We start from the raw sequence: 19,457 nt of genomic DNA, 5'->3' as shown, positions 1-19,457 counted from the left end.
AGGTTCTGTTCTACCCTCGATTCTTGTTACTTCGCATTTACAAAGGAGAATCTTGTAACAAAATTATGGAACCAATACGTAGGTTATGAAATAATTGCAAGCTTTCTTTAAACGTATGCGTTAAGAAAAAGAAAGGATTAACGTTGGCGTATAATTAAAAGAACGATAACATTATTTTCGATGATGTAACAGGGTAAATCAAGATGGAGGATTTTGAAATTGTTCCAGTCTAGTCGAATTGAAGGGCAATTTATCAGCGGCACGCATTCGTATGCACAGCGAGATTACAAAATTGGACTTCTGATCGACGCACTTTATATGCGACATTAAATGCATACGGTTCTAATATACTCTACTGATTGAGTCTGATTGTCGTCCGTAATAAAGTTCAACTTTATGCGAAAGAATAATTTCCTCGTTACACGTTGAGAGAGCGTCAAATTTCGTGATATTATTTCAAATCTGCGATATAAGAAAGAAAATGAAAAGAAAAGGAAAAAAAGCCGCAAGTTATTGACATTTCATTCGCGTATAATCTCGAGGCAAGTGCAAATAAGGTATCGAATCGAATATCGCGAATGCTTCGAATAATCTAATGACGTACATATTAGGTCCGCGGTAACGTATAAAAACGAACACACATGCGAGGTGTATAGCTGAACCTGAGAGGTAGCCTTTGCTCATCGGGACGATGCGTTCAACGCTCGCAAAGAAAAGGGCAAAGTACAGTTGTGTTGCAGTTCCGCTCAGCTAGCTCTCCTTATTTTCGTCGAGGCTAAGGCTATTTCGAGGCAAAATTCCAACTTCCAACTGTTGCGCAAATCGTCACGCGCAAACGCAGTCTCGGAGGCGTGGCAATCAACAAAGGGCCCGGAAGCGGCCGATAACATGCTGTTCTCCATTTTCTCTCCCTTTTCCTCTTCGATTTGCCGCATCTTGGTAGCCAGTCAGAATCCCCAAACGCGAACTTGTGAGTTCCGAGGAAACAGCGGTGATGATCGCGACGGGGTGAAAGAGTAGTGCGTCTTTCAGGAAGTGAAAGACCTTTTCCGCATAAGTAGTATCCGTCTGGAATCCGAGATACAAAAGTCATTTTGTCACAATTTTCATAAAAAAAAAGAACAACACTCGATTTAATCGTTGTTTTTTATTTTTATCATGAACCATTGTTACTTTAACGTTCATTTTCTAGTATTATCATCAATAATCTATCGTACGGCGAGCACAACGATCAAAAATTTCTCGCGATTCTCTCGTATTTAGTCATTGATTGAACGAAATACGATAACCTAGAATCGCGTATCGTAACCGCAGCATATATTGCACGACATTTGCACGATCGATCCGTCGAGTAGTTGTATTCTGCAAACACTGCTTCTGAATAATTTATAAACATAATTTGCAATACAGATGTAACGGAACGAGAAACAGTCTAATTTGTTGTAATCCGTTATAAAATATAAGAGCTCGTATCTGGGTCCCGGTATCACGAAACGCACAAAGTGCAGCAAAGAGATCCAACTGCAATCAAGTTACTTCTGCGCTATGCGGCGGTAGGGAAAAAGTAGTAGAACGTACAGAAAATAAACTTCATCCCTATACTTAAAAACGTCATCGTCTACGTTGCACCGTTTATAATTTGTTATTTTTCAATAATATACCGAGTTTGTTGCAATTAAAAATTAAAACAATGGTAAGCAGCACGAAGCCAGTGCATCTTTAACCTTTTTTTTATATTTTTCGTTCGTTAATTTATGTTATTTAGATTAAAAACTTCCAAGCAAGAACATCTACTTCGGACTGTTATTATGTCATGCGAACGCAAAGATTTTAAAACGATTATGATATTTCTTGTAAAATCTTAGAAAATTCTTGAAAATAAAAAATGAAATAATTCCTAACCTTAAATCGATGCTTTCAGGATGTGTCCGCGTTTTCCGAAGATACTTTTGATGTCAAAGAATGGATTAACAAAACTTTCAAATCCGCCGAGGCACAAGAAAATAAGGATGTAAGTTGTGTTCAATGATGGTGTTCTGGATTGCGCCGATTCTCTTCGTGTTTTTAAATTTCAGTTGCACCAGTACAGTCAGTAACTAAACTGACGGCTTCTAGTGCACCGCGGTCAATGACACCGTGTTTCTTTTTTGATGATTTTTTTTTACCATATTGCAAAGAAAAAATGTATTTTAGTTTCTAGTTTGTTTGATACTTTTAGAGAATTATAAAAATGATTTTTCAGATAATCCAACAACTTTGCACAACTAATATATGACTTCATTTGATAATGAAATTATAGGTCATTTGAAATAATATTTTTTTGAATATTATAGGCATTTGTTTCATCCCTAGTAATGAAGTTACAATTATATGTGCAACAAGTCAATGGTGCTTTGGAAGAGACCAGTCAGTCTGTACTCTCAAGTTTACCAAGGGTTCTAAGGGATACTCAACTTTTACAGCAAGAAGCCATAGCTTTAAGTGAAAAAATGGTTGCTGTTAAACAAGAAATAGAAAAGGTTTTACTGTTTAATAAAAAGGATTTTCCTTGGAAAACTACCTATATAGCTAAAATTCTTATAACATTAATATTTGTTTCTTCTTTCTAGGTTGAAAAAGACACTGCATCATCAATGGCAACATTAGAAAGGATAGATAAGATAAAAACAGATTTACAGACTGCCAAACAAGGTTTACACGAGGCTGATAATTGGACTGTATTGGCCAATGATGTTGAGGAGGTATATTACATAGTAGAAATAGGATAAACGGATTTTTCCTTATATTAATTTCAATGTTATAGGTATTTGAATCAGGTGATATAGAAGCTATTGCAAACAAATTGTTCAGTATGCAAAAATCACTGGCAATGCTTGTGAATGTTGTTGATTATGAAGATAAAAAGTTGCAACTGGAAGGTTTAAAAAATCGTTTAGAAGCAATGGCTAGTCCAAGATTGGTACAAGCATTTACTGCTGCAAATTTAGAAGAGTCTAAAGTTTATGTGGACATATTTAGTAAAATGGACCGGTTACCACAACTCCTTAAGTATTATCACAACTGTTTGAAAATCTCGTTGGGACAAGAATGGCGTAGAACTATCGAGTTAGCTCAAGATGAAAATGTTTCCTACTGGTTACATACTTATTATGATAAGCTGTTGTCCACTTGGAATGATCAAGTGAAATGGTGCCATCAAGTATTTCCAAATACTTCAGTTGACATTATAGTCGAAGTGTATGCTGATCTTCTAAGAAGTTTAGATCCAGGCATTCCAGAATGTATAGAATCAGTTTTGAAACAGCATTCAAATGCTATGCAATTGTCGCTATTGCTCGAACTTAAACAAATCACAAGACATTTTGTAGTGAACCTACAGGGTGTTATCGAATCATCTTCGCACGGAAAATTACAGAATTCGAAATTGTTGTCATTAGCGCAAGCAATATATTCACCTTATGTTCCATATGTTGTTAAGTATCATGTTTATGAAACTGCACAACTAGAACATCAGTTACAATCTATCGATTGTACCCAAGATGATTTAAGTGATACAATCAGTACTCTTTCCCTTAGCATTTCGAGAGTAATGGAGTATGCCAATGAAGCAAATAAAAGATGTAAACTGTTTACAGATGGTTGTGGATATCCTGGTTTACTAAAATCTTTAAATGTACGTTACTCGGCCAAAGATTCTAGGGCAAGTTAATCACTTTTATCGAATAAGTAGTAACATTTTATTCGTGTTTGTAGACTTACTTTAATAAATACCTTGATAAGTATCAAGCAACCATACGGCAATTGGAACGCAAGAAAGTGAAACACGAGGATTGGAACTTGTTTCAAATGTGTCTCACTTTGATGCAAACTATAGGTAGCATATATATCATTGTTTGCCGTAATTTTTTTTTGTCACAAAATTCTTATATCTTGATTTAAATAGGCGATCTTTTGGGCCAAGTACAACAGTTTGAAAAGTGTTTGGTAATCGATATAACCGAGGCTAATAATAAATTACAAAGTACGACTGATAGTGTTTTCAATCAATACAAAAAATTACTTTTGAATACATCGAATCAAACAGACCTAGAAAATTTGGTTTCATCTTTCCAAAAAGGTAATAACGAACTCCTGTACGAGAATAAAACTACACCCGGAAGCCTCGAACAGCATAAAACTACTGTTTCATACTTGATATAATCATTTTCTCTTGCAGAGGAAGAAACAATTCTTGATGCTATAATAAAATCTATTCACAAATTGTGCTCGGATTTACATCGTGCGACATACGAAGTGATATTTGCTCCTATTTTTACTCAGTTATTATTAGTACAAAAGGCGCCCGCATGGTCGACCGAAACAAATAAAATGACTCATTTAAGCGCAGACTTACCTGATTATAGTTTTGCACCTCAAGAATATATAACACAGGTTGGGCAGTATTTGATGACGTTACCGCAACATTTGGAACCGTTCTTGCTTAGAGAAAATCCGAGTCTCAATCAAGCGCTAAAAGCAGCAGATCCTCAGTATGCGCAGGGTACAACTGAATCCGGATTTACGGGTATCTTGTTGGATATTATTGCTAAAGGAACATGTCAGATGTTTCTGGATCAGACTCTAGGAATTTGTCAATTTCTAAGCTCTGCCGCCTGCAAACAACTTGCTACGGACATAGGTATATCGGCTATTGTACCAAACTATTTAAAAAGAGGCTTAAAATATTTCACATTATCCACATAATATATTTTATAGATTACCTTGGTAATGTGCTAGAAGAACTTGGTTTATCTTTGTCAGAAAATTTGCAACATATGTCCCTTTTATTGAGATTATCGCCGGAAGATTATCAAACCGGAAGTTCCGGATGTAACGCCAGAGTTGTAGCTGCGGTGAGGCAAATGCGAAATATCACGTTTTCTGGGTAGTGAATATGTAAAAAGGTAAGTATGTTTTAATTATTGTATAAAAACTGCATTTCTATAAATAGAATATATTTTTACAACGTGGAAATGATAAAATCTCCTTAGTATTGTTATTTTATCAGTATATAACACAAAAGATTCGATTTATAAGAACTAATTTTATAAAGTTTGTACTTTTAGTTTTCGTATAAAAATATCTTTTTTATGTTATGTAAATGAATAATTAAATGCATTCTATAAAATGTAAAAAAATATCACGGAAGTTATATCATCTGCTTAAATTGTTAATTACATAACATATACATATCTTATATATATTAAAAATACGCCTCTTGTTAAATAAATAATGCATTATTTATCATCGGTTTAGTATAGCATCTATAACTATATTCGTTGCATCACATATGGATCTGAAAAGGTAAGATTTTTTATTTTTATAATATAATCATCGGTAACATAATATAATATTGTTACGATAAATGAAAATTAATGGTACCTATCAAATGAAGTGTAATAAGACTGATTCTGGTTGTGTGCTTTGGATGCTAGTGTTATATTTTTAAGTTTATTGATAACTTTTTTATGAGATGATTTAAGCATCCGATGTATCACAACTAACGCGGAAAGCATGTCAATCTGAAATATACGAAAATATATTATCAGTAATATGTAGGCTATTACATAGTCTATCTAAAGATACTTACTTTCGTATAATTAGTTATTGCTCCCGTTAATACCTGTATACTTAGTTTTTGGTATTTTTTTATGTCTAAAATAATTTTTAATATTTTCTTCGCTAAATAAGGGAAAGTCATAGTTAAAATACTTTTTTCTACAGTAGTTGTACTTTGAAGTAGACGAGTCATCTCTGTGCTTATGCTGCTAATTGCAACATTAAGCATAATGGTTATATATGGGAGACACATGTCTTGATCGTTAAAAATACTTTTAATTATAGAAAAGTACTTCTGTGTCAATTCGCGCAATACTATCAAATTCTGCAATCAATAAATCAGATAATTTAATAGGGGTAATATTTTTAAAAATTATTTCAAGTGTACTTACGTTCGTATATTTAATTAGAATATCTTTCTTACATTTAGATAAAGTAATCATTGTAACATATACAAAATTTGGTACAACTATATTTATTAAATTTGGTTCTTGATTTTCGTAAGCTATTTTACTAAAATCTAATGCAATCATTATTGCATCAAATGCATTATTCAGGAAAGCAACGCCGATTTCGGTAGATAAACAACGGCAGTATAAAAGTACGATATCGCAACATAATTTTGGGGTACTATTACACCCTTTTAGTAATAAATTTGAGATATCAAAAGTAATTTTTATTAAATCCATACAAGTGGAGTAGTTCTCTATAGCATCCACGTCTATGTGCGATATATGTGGTATCAGTATCCTATATTGAAAATAACATTTAAATTATTATATTACAACAAAAAGTAATAAAAATATCCAATTAGTTTTCATACCTTTTAACCCATAACAAAATTTCTGAGAAATGTTGTGATGCATCAAACACATCTTCTTTATGTAACAAAGAGGTCATCGATACATACTCTTTAAAATATGATACAATTAAATCTTTGGATTTCACGCCATGCATATTGGAGTCGTTGCTTAATTCTTTTTCAATGAAAATTTTTAATCTATCTAAATTTTTCCAAAACCTGAGTAGATTTTCATGATACTTATTTATTAGAACCGATCGATGCTCGATATGTAGCAAATGTTTGAAAATACGTAAACTTAATTCCAAACCTTGCTCATCTATTTTAAACACAGCTGAGTCAATAGGGTTCTGGAACAATAATAATTTTTTAAATTTATTATTATAAATATTTGTGAAGCATTATTTGTACCTCGTTATGTTGCGGATTTATATCTAAAGATTTCGCAAAAACATTCGTCAATGCAAATAAGATTGTGTCTCCTTTATTCCACTTTATGAGACCATATATAATTGTAAGAACTGTATCATCACAAGTATTGGGATCATACAGTTGTTGTACTAACATTTCTGCGATTTCATTGCAGTTTAGGAAAAACTTTGGAGGTATGACAGAGAATAAAAATATTATCGATTGATTTATTGAAGTTCCCTAAAAAGAAAATTACTTATAGTTGTATAATTTAAACAATGGGAATAATCTTTAAATCACCCACCTCAAAATACTTAAAAAATTCCGGCAATATACTTGCAGTTATTTGCAAAATATTTGTTTTCTCTGTGTTGAAATTCCCTTTTTCTATGTTCTCAACGTTATTTAGTAACAATATAGCAATAACATCGACATATATTTGCATTTCTTTATAACCGAGATCTTCTTCGAAATCGTTTATATATTTCACTAAAAATTAAACTGTTAGTGTTTCATCTGAATATGTAATTCAATCATATAAATTTTTACCATCTTTGCAATTGCTTTCTTCATTATTGAGTTTCAATTTTTTATTGCAATCTTTCTCCGATATTTTTTTTAAAGTTAAGCATTGCATTTCCTCTTTCATTATAGATAAAATGGTTTCAATAATTTTCACTGACTGATTGCAGTTTATAACAGATGTAGAGTGAAGACAAAACCTTCTAATAGCATTTAAATTTGTCATTCCTACGTGTGTGATTTCATCTGTCATGTAACTATAATCTGCATTATTTAACGATATACATGACCAAATGAGTTTTATTAATTCACGCAATAAAAATATATTTTGAGTAGTCTGAAAATCATAATATTATAACATCGTGTTTCCAACAATGCACATGTTACTATAATTATGTTAGGCACCTCTAAGCGATCAAGAATGTATGTTAAAGGTATTACATTCCAAAACGGCATTTCAAATTGATTTTGTACGTGCCAAAGAAGTTTGATTAGCGCATCTAGTACCGCGCTATCTTCATCGTAAATGCTGTATGAAAAATTTCGTAGAAAATCCTTAATTATCTTATGCGATCGTTTATGAACTAATAAATTTTTTAAACCAATGAAAACATTTGCTCTCATTTCAGAATTGCTGGAATATTTTGTATAACGTAGTAAAATGTTTAACCAATTGTGAATGTAGCTGTTTGGAACATGATTCCAATACTTTTCTAACATTTTGAAAAGACCCTGAGAACGTTTAAAATTATAGGATATTAATAATTAGGTACAATTTTAATTGAAACGTTTGGGGTATCAAATTGTCGATATAAAGCTTACGGTCATGGTAATATTACAAACTTCATAATCGGAATCATTTAGAAGATCAGTTATCATCTCATAATATTTTTCAAGATAAGTTCTATATCTAGCTTGTATAGCATACGTAAAATGTATAGAACTTGTAATGAAAAGAATTTCTATTGCATTACATCTAGTGTAAGAACCAGGTCCCTGTGAAAATAATTATATCCAGAATTCATGCAAAAACATGTACATACGTGTATGCGTACATATATTTCTTTTTATTAATACCTTTAAATGCTTCCAAAGTAAAGGTTTACATTGACTATGAATCATTAGTCTTACTGTTTGATTTTTATTATGATGAATAGCAGTCAAAAATGAAAGCAGATTTTTCCCGAGTTTCCCCCTTCCCCTGGAATCTCTATGCGTATGAAAACAATGAAAAATAATATCTTGAAAACAATTTTCAACAATAAATTTTTTCAATTTTCTCGACGTATTCAACCACGCTGCAACATATAAGTCTGCATATCTGGTAATATAATTACGTCCAATATCTTGTAGTACTACCTTCACATTATTATGGATTCCCTAGAAAAGTTAACATTAAATCTCATATAAATTGATATGTCATTGCATTATTAGAGTATGTACCAAGATATATTGCTCCCCAAGTGTAAACAAGTGTAGTAACAACATCCGACCTTCTTCAAATGACATTACAGTATTCTCTCTAACAAGTTTAAGTAATTCTTGTACATCTTTAGTAGATTTTAATAATATAATACTAGACTTTATCTCGTATAAACGTTTTACATGTAACTAAAACCAAAGTGAATCATGTTAACATCAGCAATTTACACATATGTTATATGATTTGCTTAATGTAGAATTACCAATGAAGATTTACAGTTTTGGATGAGGTATATTAAAGCATTTGTTATCACTTTCTCTTTCCATATCATGTCTAATTTCCACCAGTTTTCCAAAAGACACGATATTTCATTTTTGACCTAGAAAAATGTTGTTACTTGAAATTTGTTAGAGATAAGAAGCATGGTCATAAAATACCAACCTGTTCATTTTTTATATTAGGAAATATAATGGAATGTAACAACATTACATTTTGTAATAGAAGATTAGGTATAAACATTCGTTGTGTAATTGTCTCAAGTGTTATGGCAGTTATTGAACGGATTAATTTGATCATCACACTATATTCCTAAAATTATAATAGAAATATTAGGATGAAATATGACTTAAAATGATGATGACTTTATTAAATTTATATAAATGAACTTACTTTTGTATACCTATCATTGTTTGATGACCGTGTGTACAACTTTTTAGCTTCAAACAATATACTTTTCACGTGTTGCCAAAGTTCACAAAGTTCATCTTCTGATAATAAGACAATGTTTTTCACATTGTGGTTCTAGAATAACAATTTATAACATCATATAAACAGTAAAAGAAACCTAACCGTTTAAAAATTTGATACAAAGGTTATCACAAATACTATGTATAATGTATGAAAATACATATATAAATTATAGCTTAAAGTAAATTTTGCATTGATAGATACCAGTTTGCTACAAATCCTGTTTGCAGTTGGACTTTTACTTTTTAAAATCCGGAACAATACTTCATCTCTTAGTAATACACGTTGACGTAACATTTTTTTAAATAATTCCACGATTTAGTTAATAAGATTGTATCTGAATTCGTTATACATTTTTTTAATAGCTAAAAAAAATAAACAATGTCGTTTATTTTATACATATTGGATAAGTTTCATTTATCTTACATTGACAAAAACTACTCGACGACTTATCCGACTAACTCTGCGGCAGTCGGTAAGTAATTACACTGTAATTATAAAATAATATAATTACACTGTAAAGAATATAAACTGTAATAATTTTCATGGGAATATTTAAACAGTTTCTTTATTTTAATCCTGATACTTATTCATATAACATAAATATATTACATTTTTGGCACGTGAAAATATTTTATTCAGATTTATTTTACAAAATAAGTCTCAATGAGTTTTACACATGTACAAAATTGATGAGTATTAAATTTACGGTGGGGGGAAGATTTTGTTGAATGGTATACGACTGTATATTTCGTTTGTAATTTTTGCGAAAACTAAACCGAAAGTTTCTTCGTAAGGCGCCTGGAGTTCCTTGAAGAGCAAGTCAGAGTTCTCGTTGATGAAACGATTCATTTGCTCACCTAGAATGGAAAAGAAAGGTATGAATACATTAGACTTAATTAAACGTATCAGTCATGTTTTAAACATTTTATATACAGTCAGTATAATAGAAAGATTGAAATGTTAAACGCATCGTCGTTTTTTTCAATCTTAACGATAACCTCGATGAATAACTAGGATAATATTTCTCAGTGCAAATGGAAAAAAGATAATTGTTATTACTGCTCGACGTGCATATTAAATTAGTAGCTTCAAATATTTATGAATTTATGAAAGAAAACAGAAATTACATATCTTCTGTAGTGATACCTTTGACAAGTTTGAAAACATGATAATGCAGTTTATTAATTTAGATTTAAATTTAATGTAAAAGCTATTTTAATGCTATTTATATTCCGTAAAAAAGAGCGTTACATGATTTTATTTACCTAAGACACTGTCACCGTCGAAAAGATTTTCGAACCGTAATGTCACGCGAGCAGGGGAGAATTTCACCCCGAATTTCTTCACTCTCAAATAAGTCTCTCCGTTCTTCTGATATTTCTCACAGTATATGGTGTTGTGAGTCTTTAGATCGTCTGAAAAATAGATAATCCAGGTAAAAATTGTTACACCAAAATTTTCTTAAGCTACTACCGAATATACCCACACATGGTGATGTTAGATTTGCCAGAACCTCTGATGGGCAACAGTAATATTCTACCATCGACTTTGTAATCAGCGACAAAGTCCACCTGAGGATTTAAAGAATCCGACGACAGTATACACTTGTCCCAGTCGATGCTGAAGAAAAAAGGAATAAACAGGAAGAAGAAGAATTAATCATTGCAATACCTTGGATTTAATTACTACGTAACAATTCAACGAATTAGTTTTTACTTTCGTTGTTTCTACGCAAATGACGTCTATTTTTAATACAATAACACGAACGATCATATGCTACATATTGTTGACAACTATAAACCGACGTGTCGTCGCAGTCATATTTGGTGGTCTTTTACAAACATGATCATCGATGCACATCATGAAGTTCTTTCGCGAATGATTGCATAAGTTCTAACGAGTAGACCATTCGTATTGGATTAATTTTATTTACGAGCCGTTTTTGTAATCTTCATGATTCCGCCTCGGACCGTAAATAACTGACTCGGTATATACTAGCTGCCTCATTTTCATACTTGCATTTGAGGCAGTGTAATTGAGGAATGTAATACATCATTGTGAAGCTATGAGCAGAGAAACCTAATGAGGAGAGTTTCGACTTGCAACTCGTAAGCTTACAAGTAGAGAAACCCAAGGAGATCTCCCAACTCCCATCATAAGCTTCCTAATTAAAGCTTAAGAATAGGAGAAAGGATTTTAACAACTTACTGGTAGTTCTGAATTTGAAGCTGCTTCGTGAGGCCATACAGTTTGATGTTTTTGTATTCTTGCTTAAGCGTGACAGATCCTTGGGATTCACCAATTTTCACGCTGTCCACAGCCAGCGGTTCTATCGGAAGGATCTTGAAACTTTTCAAACCTGCAACGATAAAACATTATGTTAATACGTACTGGGAGACTCCTTGTGGTTCAGCTTTTGTCAAAGGCTCAGAAAAATGAGAACATCTGCAAATTGCTACTCGCGATTATGTCGGAGAAACTAATGCCCGTTTTGAGGAAATGCATTGCTCCGGTGAAATCAACGCAGAAATCGGTTCATAGGATCGCATAATCGATCATGAAAGGAGAAAGAAAATGTGTGTAAAAAGTAGCATGTGTTGATGTTGAAAGAAGAAGGAATGAGTTTCACTTGGAATTGCTTTGATTTCTAAAGAAAATTGAAAACTAATGAATTTTGCATTAGAAAGTTTGCATTAGAAGAACACTAATTGTGAGTGTGATGATTATTTAATAATAATCAAACATTAAAAATACGATTAAATGAAAAGTACACGTTTGATAGTAAAAGCAACGGAGATACCTGTTTCTCAATGAAAATTCCACGATACAGTGGAGAACACGATCGGTCAGGTGAAATAGTTATGTAACCGGTGGCATAATGACAACTCGACGGTAACTATATAGTACCGCGATAATGACTATTATTCGAGTGGTTGTTTGACCGTTCATAAAGTTCAATAGTTCATTTAATGGTACACCGAACGATTAAGCAATCACGCATTTTCGTTCAGGATCTTAGGAATCTTTTTGTCAACGTAGACTCAAAATTGATTTTGAAGAGTTTAGGAAATAGTGATAGTTAAAAAAATTCCACTTGTATCTTTCTCACCTCGATATTAAATAGCTAATTGCATAAATTATTCAGCACAGATTTATCTCGTGTGAATCTAAATTCTACAGTTCATTAATTTTAATCAATTTGAAGGATTGCAAAATCATTAGTATCCTTCGTTTCTCATGTTTACAAAATGCATTACTGTGATTTCTTCATCCCACAAAAAAAAATAAATGCACTTACCTCCAGCCAATGAAACAATGGCATTTTTCGCCGAATTACTGATGCATTCGTAGTACTCCTTTTCTGGTAGCGTTCTATTGCATATCTTGAAGGTGCTCGCTGGAAAAAAAAAAGAAATAAATGACAAAAATGTCGCGAACAAGGGTTACGTAAACGGGTTGCAGTGGATCCAATAAAGTGCAGCACCAGTTACGAGAAGCCGAACTGAAGCTCGGAATTGACTTTCTCTTTAAGTGGTCTAATAACTTTTCGATCGAGTCGCGAAAAATCAATTGACCGTTTCACTGGGATACCATTACCTACCACTTTACACTTTTTACTACTTTTTTATCCTAAAATCTCGTGGGCCATTTTCGTTTCGTTTCACGACATTGACCTTAATCCAGAGATTCGTGTGCAACACGTGGCTCTTAAATTGATTCTTAATAAATGAAAGATAGAGAACATTTTTTGTATGTCCAGTAAACAAAACTCAGATGTCAGAAAATAATAGATTTGATTTATCGACAGTGAAAAGGATTTTCCATGAATTTAATTTGTTCATTGTTTTGATGTTGATGCATGTGCACTTGCACTGCACCCCAGTTGAAAGAATTCGATTTTCTATTGGAATCGATAAAAATGATAATAATCAAGGGTGTCGTTAACAGTATCACTCAAGAAACAAAAAGCTAAGTTATAAGAAAATCTATTGATTTTCATTGTTGATTAGAAATAGAGAAATAAGTAACTCACGTAAATCAACTGCAAGGACCATCGACAACAGGACCGTCGCAACGATCAAAGTTATAGAAATCCTCTTCATTGTTAAATCGGTCCTTTAATCTCCTCGATAAACAATTCACGATTTCTGTAGCTTCTTCCCGATGATAATTCCTTCGGACAGTTGAATGTGGACTGAAAGAAACGTTCATTGATGCAGTCTATTTAAGCAGCACCATCACCCCACCATCGGGCTAACAGGAAACTTTTGCGTCTTTCTTACAAGATTATGAAAAAAATAAAAAAATAACCATTTCATATTATATTTAAAACGGATTAATACATGGTCACTCGAGATGATTCACTTAAAAAATGGAAAATTTTTTTTGTTATACGTGCTTCCATTCACGACTTCCAGTTAGGCTCCAATTTAATGTTGTAATATATAATCTTTCATTATTTCCTGAAATTTTCATTCTTAAATAATAAAATAGAAATTATTATCTACATGTTTATACCGGTGATTCTGATGTTTAACTTTTTACATCGAATGATACGACATTAGGCAATTATTGCTTGGTAGATATTACAATGAAGGGGTTCAAACGAAGGAGAAAAACTAGTTGTTTTTCTTTTTCGGTGGTTCCTTTATCCTCTGTTGAAAGTATTCACTTTGAAAGTAAAAGTGCTTTGCATGCACACGAGTTTGCTCGTTGCTCCTTTTGCTTTTTCTCCCTTTTGAACGTCGCGAGCCAACTCCTCGAGACATTTATTGACCGAATTAATTTCCGTCCCTGTATTTGTACAGTGATTTCATTTAATCATGATTTTCTTGGTGAAACGTGAACATCTTCGAAATTAGATCACGACAAATTATTCGGTAATCGTGTGTACTTAAAAAATTACTATTTCCATTATTTTTATCAGGAAAGTGGATGTTAAAATTGCTGCTGGATAATTAATTACGTTCTTAGTTAATTAGAATTTCTTTAAGAAATGATTTCGTAAAAGACACACAAGTGCATACTCTGTTTCATTCCAGTTGAAGCAATTATGCAAGTCCTAGGTACGATAAATTGCATCGTCTGATGTTATCCAGACAAGTTGTTTATTATACACCTGATTAGTTATTATTTTTCTTCTACTGAAAGGTCGCTTGCGCGTCATAGGAACTATATGAAAAACAGTAGGTATTAAATATTTAGTGACTAAATGTTTTTTCATTAATCAACTTGAAAAACGAGCAATAATTATTTTGCTATAGATATAAATATTTTAAGTAGAAAAAACTTAACAAACATCTGTCTGCGGTCAACTAAGATATGTAAAGTGTCATCTGTCCATTAAAAAGGATAGAAAAAGTGGTAGAAGGAGTTTTGTATGGTTATTGATACATAAAGATGATTCAATACGATAAAAACAAAAGGATGCAAAATATCGAAAAAACGATTTGAGGGAAATCACGCGTGTTTAAATAAATCTATTGTATTGTAACTTTAATGAAGTTTCGAGAACTCATTACCAACACTTAATTAGAGTTCTTATGGTAGTGCGGCATTAACTAATAATTAGGGAAAATTATATTTTGAAATCGACATCATCAAGGCCTAAATCCTATCGCAGAGTGCGTTCGCCAAGAGTCAGTAGGATCGATCCTTCGGTAATTGATGTAAAATTGATACATCATCGATTTATTACCTTGATAGACTATGAACGCTCGATTAAATATGCATAGCTTTCCCTGGTTCGAAAATGAGCAAGGTTATTAATTCACGGTCATCGAGGGCTCCTTCAAGGTTCATTGATCTCAAACAATGTTAATCCAATACGAAGTTGCACAAAGTCTTTGCTAAAAAAGACGATATCTGTTTTTTGTAGCTAATGATAGACGTTAGCAATGAGTAACACCGTGTCAATAATTATTGATCGATGAATTTGAAATTTAAATCGATCACTGCGAATACCATTGAGTTTATTTTTTTATGACAATCCGATGTTATAATATTTTTTACAAAATTTCCATTGAGTGCAACAATTGTGCAAGAATCATTGATTGCAATTATTTTTCATTTACACTTTTAACAATTTGCATCAATGAAATGATATGATGATGTAAGAGATTTTCGCTTAAATAAAGGCATCAGATGCCAGAAAAATAACAAGATAAGACCAGTGCAAGAAAATTGAATACTCGTGACTGATTTACATAAATTTCAGACGATGATTGTTATTCGCTCAGATCCAATTATTTTAATGATGAAATCTTCGTAGATAGAAGTGATCAGAAATCAGTATAATTTATTATTAAGTGAATTAATATTTTAAATATTACATAAATTATTCTGTTCATTCAAATGGAAGAATTCTGATCGAAAGGTGATCAAAAATTTCCGGTGGATGACGCGAAAGTTGTTGTCCCACGATCGTTCACGGTCATCATCGTAAAAATGACGGATTTTGCCTTGTCAAATGTCATCGACCGGTCTGCAACCTTGTTTTTTAGCTTTTCTGACCGTCTTTGGCCCTTCACCAAACTCAGTTCATGGTCTTAGGACTTCTAACATTCTAGAAACCTCTTAATGAGGTTTTCCTCTTAATGACATTCATCAACAATGTCTGCTAATTGATATATCATCAGAAACTCTATACTTTCATTTGAATCGTTCTGTATCTACAAGTGTAATTTAACAAGACAAAAAGCGCGAAATGGTATCAAGGAAGAATAAATATCAAGGCAACTGTGAAACCAAACTATAATTACAAATTGATGTTTGTTGCATAAAGTATGTGCGATATGAAAATGAAATTCCTTGAGTTGGAAATTGCAAAGAGGAAAGACGAAGATGAAATCTCTTCAAAAATTAGAAAAAGGATATATAATTCTTCTTCTTTGTCTGAAATCAACAAAATGAAGAAGAAGGGATAACAAGGTAACCGCGAAACCGAGCAATTAAATAGTTAAATGATGGTTACGAAACACCATAAAAACCTCCGTTCGCAAAACTGAATGCTAACTTTACAATGTGACAAATGGAACCTAATCGAGTTGTTTTCCATCACAAGCGAAGCCGCATCAGTAAATCACCTCGCAAGGGCGACAGGTTTTCTGGATGTTAAAAGCTTAAAGTGCAATCGCATTTTCTCTTCAACATTTAACACCAGATAACGCGCGATATAGGAATGAATCACATAGAAGTAAATACTGATGTCCTGTTCCAGCTTTAATTTATTCAACAACGAAATGCATTAACCAGCATTGTTTTTCAGCAACACCTTCTTCGCGAATAAGAAACTCTTTTGTTTCTACGTAAATCTAAATATCCTTGCCCCCTTCTCATTTATTATAAACCCTTTATTACACTCTTGATCGTTGGATTATTTCTCAATCATTTTTCTGTTTCGTTGAGAAACCAAGAAACCAGTTTTCGTTTGTACCAAGTATTTCATTAACGATGTTGCTCCTTAACACGACGTATCGGTATTTAATGAGCTCGACGTCCTATAGGTTCAATGTTCCATAAACGAATATTTAATTACATAATCGACGTTCTTGACCAAAAATCAATTAACAAGCCCGTTCATTATTAATCCCGAAAAATCCTGATTCTAGAAAGTTTCAGACGGAAAGTTAAAGTACGTGATCTATCCTCTAAAAAAGATGCCACTTTTTAAAATAAAAAAAAATAAAAATGTCTTTTCGAAGAAACAAATTTTCGTCTCAAAGAATGAAGGTCACAGAAGGTGCACACACTGGTTAGACTATTTAGTCATGGTCATCACGTACTTATAATTTACCAAAGAACAATTCTTCATGCTTCTTTTTCTTCTCGTGCTCGAGCTGCATGCAAAGATGGAATCTTTTTTCCTTTTCCGCTATGCGCATAATGAAACAATTCGTCTTACAGATGAATAGATAAATACGTAACATCCTTGGTGTCTATAGAGAAGTATAGAGAAGGGAAAAGTTCCAGAGTACTTAAATTTAAGAGCACAGAGTCTAACTATTGACACATTACGAGTAAAAGAACAGCATCTTCATTGGGCATCTTTTATTCAATAAAAATTTACATTCCGCGAGCTTGAACTCGTTACAGGTCACGAATCCATCATGGCCACGAAAAACAGTAGATTCTACAAGATTCTACGTACATACATGATTTTATAAATACAATTTACATTCAAAGTTCTATACAAAATTCACGTGCTACCGAACACGATCGATCTAAGTATTTTCTATAAATTTAATCAAGGCAGTCGTTTCTGGTACTTAAGAGCTAAGCTGTTTAAAGGGGACCTAATTTTTGTGATCCCAAGATCAATAGCATGACCGGTTAAAGGACACGATTGGTAGCGCTTCTTCTTGCAATTGCTATTGAAATTGTTTTTCTCTTGACGAACAATGTAGCGAGGAAAATAGTGTATTCGTTTTCGTTGCACGGTGGCACAAGCTGGCATTGTTACAACCAAGTCCTTCTTGTGGATCCTCTTCGCGGCTTCCGGAAACAGTCTGTCGTTTAGAAAATATTGTTCTAGCGAACCAGAGGACTTAGACGAGACTAAAGTATGATTCGATCCATGGGTATCGAAGTAATTCTGTTCTCGAAATTTTCTTAATTCTCTGATCTCTTGGTCGGAAAGATATTCTTTATCAATTTCTTCTTGGTCTTTATTTATGCAGACCGTAGGTTGGTAATCTCCTGGAACGACGTGATTTTCAGGAGTAGTTTTAGAATAGTGTGACTTATTATTATGGCAACACGGGCAGTCCTTGTTAATAGATATCCTTTTACTCTTAGTCGATAATTTCGAACTTGACTTTTTTAAATCAGGTACAGATTTCTTAGAGGAGAGTGTTCTTTTGACCACAGCCTTTGGTTTTGGTTGTTTCTTCAAAGACACTTGAATTCCTTTGCTAAGCCTATCTACATTCTCCAGTTCAGAACTTTTACTTTTACTAGGATCCAAAGTTATGGACATTTTAGGTAATGATTCAGAGTTTGTCAAGTGATTCTTTCTTTCTGACTTTTCATCCTGAGGTTTGGCTTGTTTAGACATAAATTCATGATAGTATTGCGATCTGGAGCATATTTCTGGGCAATCTCCTTTAGCAGCTGTTGATTGTAAGAGAGAAACTTTGCTCTGGACATTTTGCAAGAATTGAGACCTGGGTGCATAGTCTATTTTCTGTAACCTTCTTAAAGTTTCACAACTAATTGGTGATGTTAAGAGTTGTTTCTCATTATCTTCTATAGTCACTGCACTAGTATATGTGTGACTTTTATGGTATTTGCAAGGTGAACGTTGCTTATGTTGGGTTCTCCCTGATCTTAACTGAATTTTTCTGTTATTAGGATTGCAGTAACATTCTTTTACTGGCTTTCTGTTAATGTGCTCTAAGCAGCATTGATTTTCAGAATGTTTTTTTGTGGATGTTAACAATCTTTTGGTTGTTGGTATATTAGGCATTGATGCAGATGGCTGTCTTGGACTATTACAGAAGTAATCTGAACATAAAGCAGCTCCAACTCCTTTGGAATCATTTCTTAGTTTCCATGATTTAATACTTCTTTTATTGAGTAAGCTAGGTTCATCTGTACAAGTTTTATAGCCTTCTCTTGATGACCTGTAAGTGACAGAATAGTTAAGGTCATGAACAATATTCGAATGATACATAATTATAATTAATACTCACAAACTTTGTGAATATAGTTCTCTAAGTTCCTTAACCTTTTTAGAATTCGCCTCTACCTGTGCTAAGAAAAATCGACTTCTCTCTCGTAACCTATTTATTCGCTCATTCAAACTCTCATCCATAAGTTAATACCATTTTTAATTATTAATTTTATGTATTTTCTTATTTTGTCTCGGGGAGAAAAACCTACGATGAAGTGTTTATTTTGGTTTTCTAGTAATTGAAGTATGTCAGGCGTCTTTTGTAAACAGAAAGATGC

General features: G+C 32.8%; 4 protein-coding genes and 1 long non-coding RNA gene across 8 annotated transcripts; 1 reads left to right on the top strand and 4 right to left on the bottom strand.

The window, feature by feature from the left end:
* Window positions 1-132: 132 nt before the first annotated feature.
* Window positions 133-1,992, bottom strand: LOC114873740. Its single transcript, XR_003788982.2, has 2 exons — window positions 1,903-1,992; window positions 133-1,068 (listed from the first exon to the last, which is right to left on the bottom strand). It is a non-coding gene; the product is annotated as an uncharacterized LOC114873740 (long non-coding RNA).
* Window positions 998-5,044, top strand: LOC114873732 (conserved oligomeric Golgi complex subunit 7). 2 transcript variants are annotated; one of them, XM_029182367.2, is made up of 10 exons: window positions 998-1,088; window positions 1,411-1,693; window positions 1,922-2,011; window positions 2,334-2,519; window positions 2,610-2,741; window positions 2,804-3,673; window positions 3,754-3,874; window positions 3,944-4,117; window positions 4,217-4,678; window positions 4,756-5,044. In XM_029182367.2, exons 2-10 carry the CDS (start codon window positions 1,691-1,693, stop codon window positions 4,926-4,928), a joined length of 2,211 nt encoding a protein of 736 aa, XP_029038200.1. In that variant the 5' UTR covers window positions 998-1,088; window positions 1,411-1,690; the 3' UTR covers window positions 4,929-5,044. The 2 variants fall into 2 exon arrangements, with proteins under 2 accessions (XP_029038200.1, XP_046142723.1); XM_046286767.1 differs by having other exon boundaries at window positions 1,062-1,693.
* On the bottom strand, window positions 4,978-9,999 carry LOC114873730 (condensin-2 complex subunit G2-like). 2 transcript variants are annotated; one of them, XM_029182363.2, is made up of 17 exons: window positions 9,930-9,989; window positions 9,708-9,868; window positions 9,426-9,557; window positions 9,198-9,344; window positions 9,019-9,135; window positions 8,777-8,944; window positions 8,411-8,713; window positions 8,156-8,329; window positions 7,739-8,065; window positions 7,361-7,670; window positions 7,116-7,300; window positions 6,812-7,051; window positions 6,422-6,750; window positions 5,991-6,348; window positions 5,630-5,923; window positions 5,422-5,561; window positions 4,978-5,335 (listed from the first exon to the last, which is right to left on the bottom strand). In XM_029182363.2, exons 2-17 carry the CDS (start codon window positions 9,798-9,800, stop codon window positions 5,284-5,286), a joined length of 3,369 nt encoding a protein of 1,122 aa, XP_029038196.2. In that variant the 5' UTR covers window positions 9,801-9,868; window positions 9,930-9,989; the 3' UTR covers window positions 4,978-5,283. The 2 variants fall into 2 exon arrangements, with proteins under 2 accessions (XP_029038196.2, XP_029038198.2); XM_029182365.2 differs by having other exon boundaries at window positions 8,411-8,692; window positions 9,708-9,999.
* Window positions 10,000-10,104: 105 nt separating this feature from the next.
* On the bottom strand, window positions 10,105-13,719 carry LOC114873737 (protein takeout-like). Its single transcript, XM_029182380.2, has 6 exons — window positions 13,540-13,719; window positions 12,805-12,903; window positions 11,715-11,865; window positions 10,993-11,126; window positions 10,772-10,921; window positions 10,105-10,363 (listed from the first exon to the last, which is right to left on the bottom strand). Exons 1-6 carry the CDS (start codon window positions 13,607-13,609, stop codon window positions 10,209-10,211), a joined length of 759 nt encoding a protein of 252 aa, XP_029038213.2. The 5' UTR covers window positions 13,610-13,719; the 3' UTR covers window positions 10,105-10,208.
* A 3,821-nt stretch (window positions 13,720-17,540) lies between these two features.
* On the bottom strand, window positions 17,541-19,450 carry LOC114873735. Of its 2 annotated transcripts, none has more exons than XM_029182377.2 (2): window positions 19,199-19,450; window positions 17,541-19,129 (listed from the first exon to the last, which is right to left on the bottom strand). In XM_029182377.2, the coding sequence occupies exons 1-2, from the start codon at window positions 19,318-19,320 to the stop codon at window positions 17,752-17,754; spliced, it is 1,500 nt and encodes a 499-aa protein (XP_029038210.2). In that variant the 5' UTR covers window positions 19,321-19,450; the 3' UTR covers window positions 17,541-17,751. The 2 variants fall into 2 exon arrangements, with proteins under 2 accessions (XP_029038210.2, XP_029038211.2); XM_029182378.2 differs by having other exon boundaries at window positions 19,234-19,325.
* Window positions 19,451-19,457: the final 7 nt, after the last annotated feature.

This window comes from Osmia bicornis, chromosome 8, assembly GCF_907164935.1.
Source record: "Osmia bicornis bicornis chromosome 8, iOsmBic2.1, whole genome shotgun sequence".
Lineage (NCBI taxonomy): Eukaryota > Metazoa > Arthropoda > Insecta > Hymenoptera > Megachilidae > Osmia > Osmia bicornis.
Note: the sequence above shows the minus strand (reverse complement) of the source record. Positions and strands in the feature narration are given on the sequence as shown.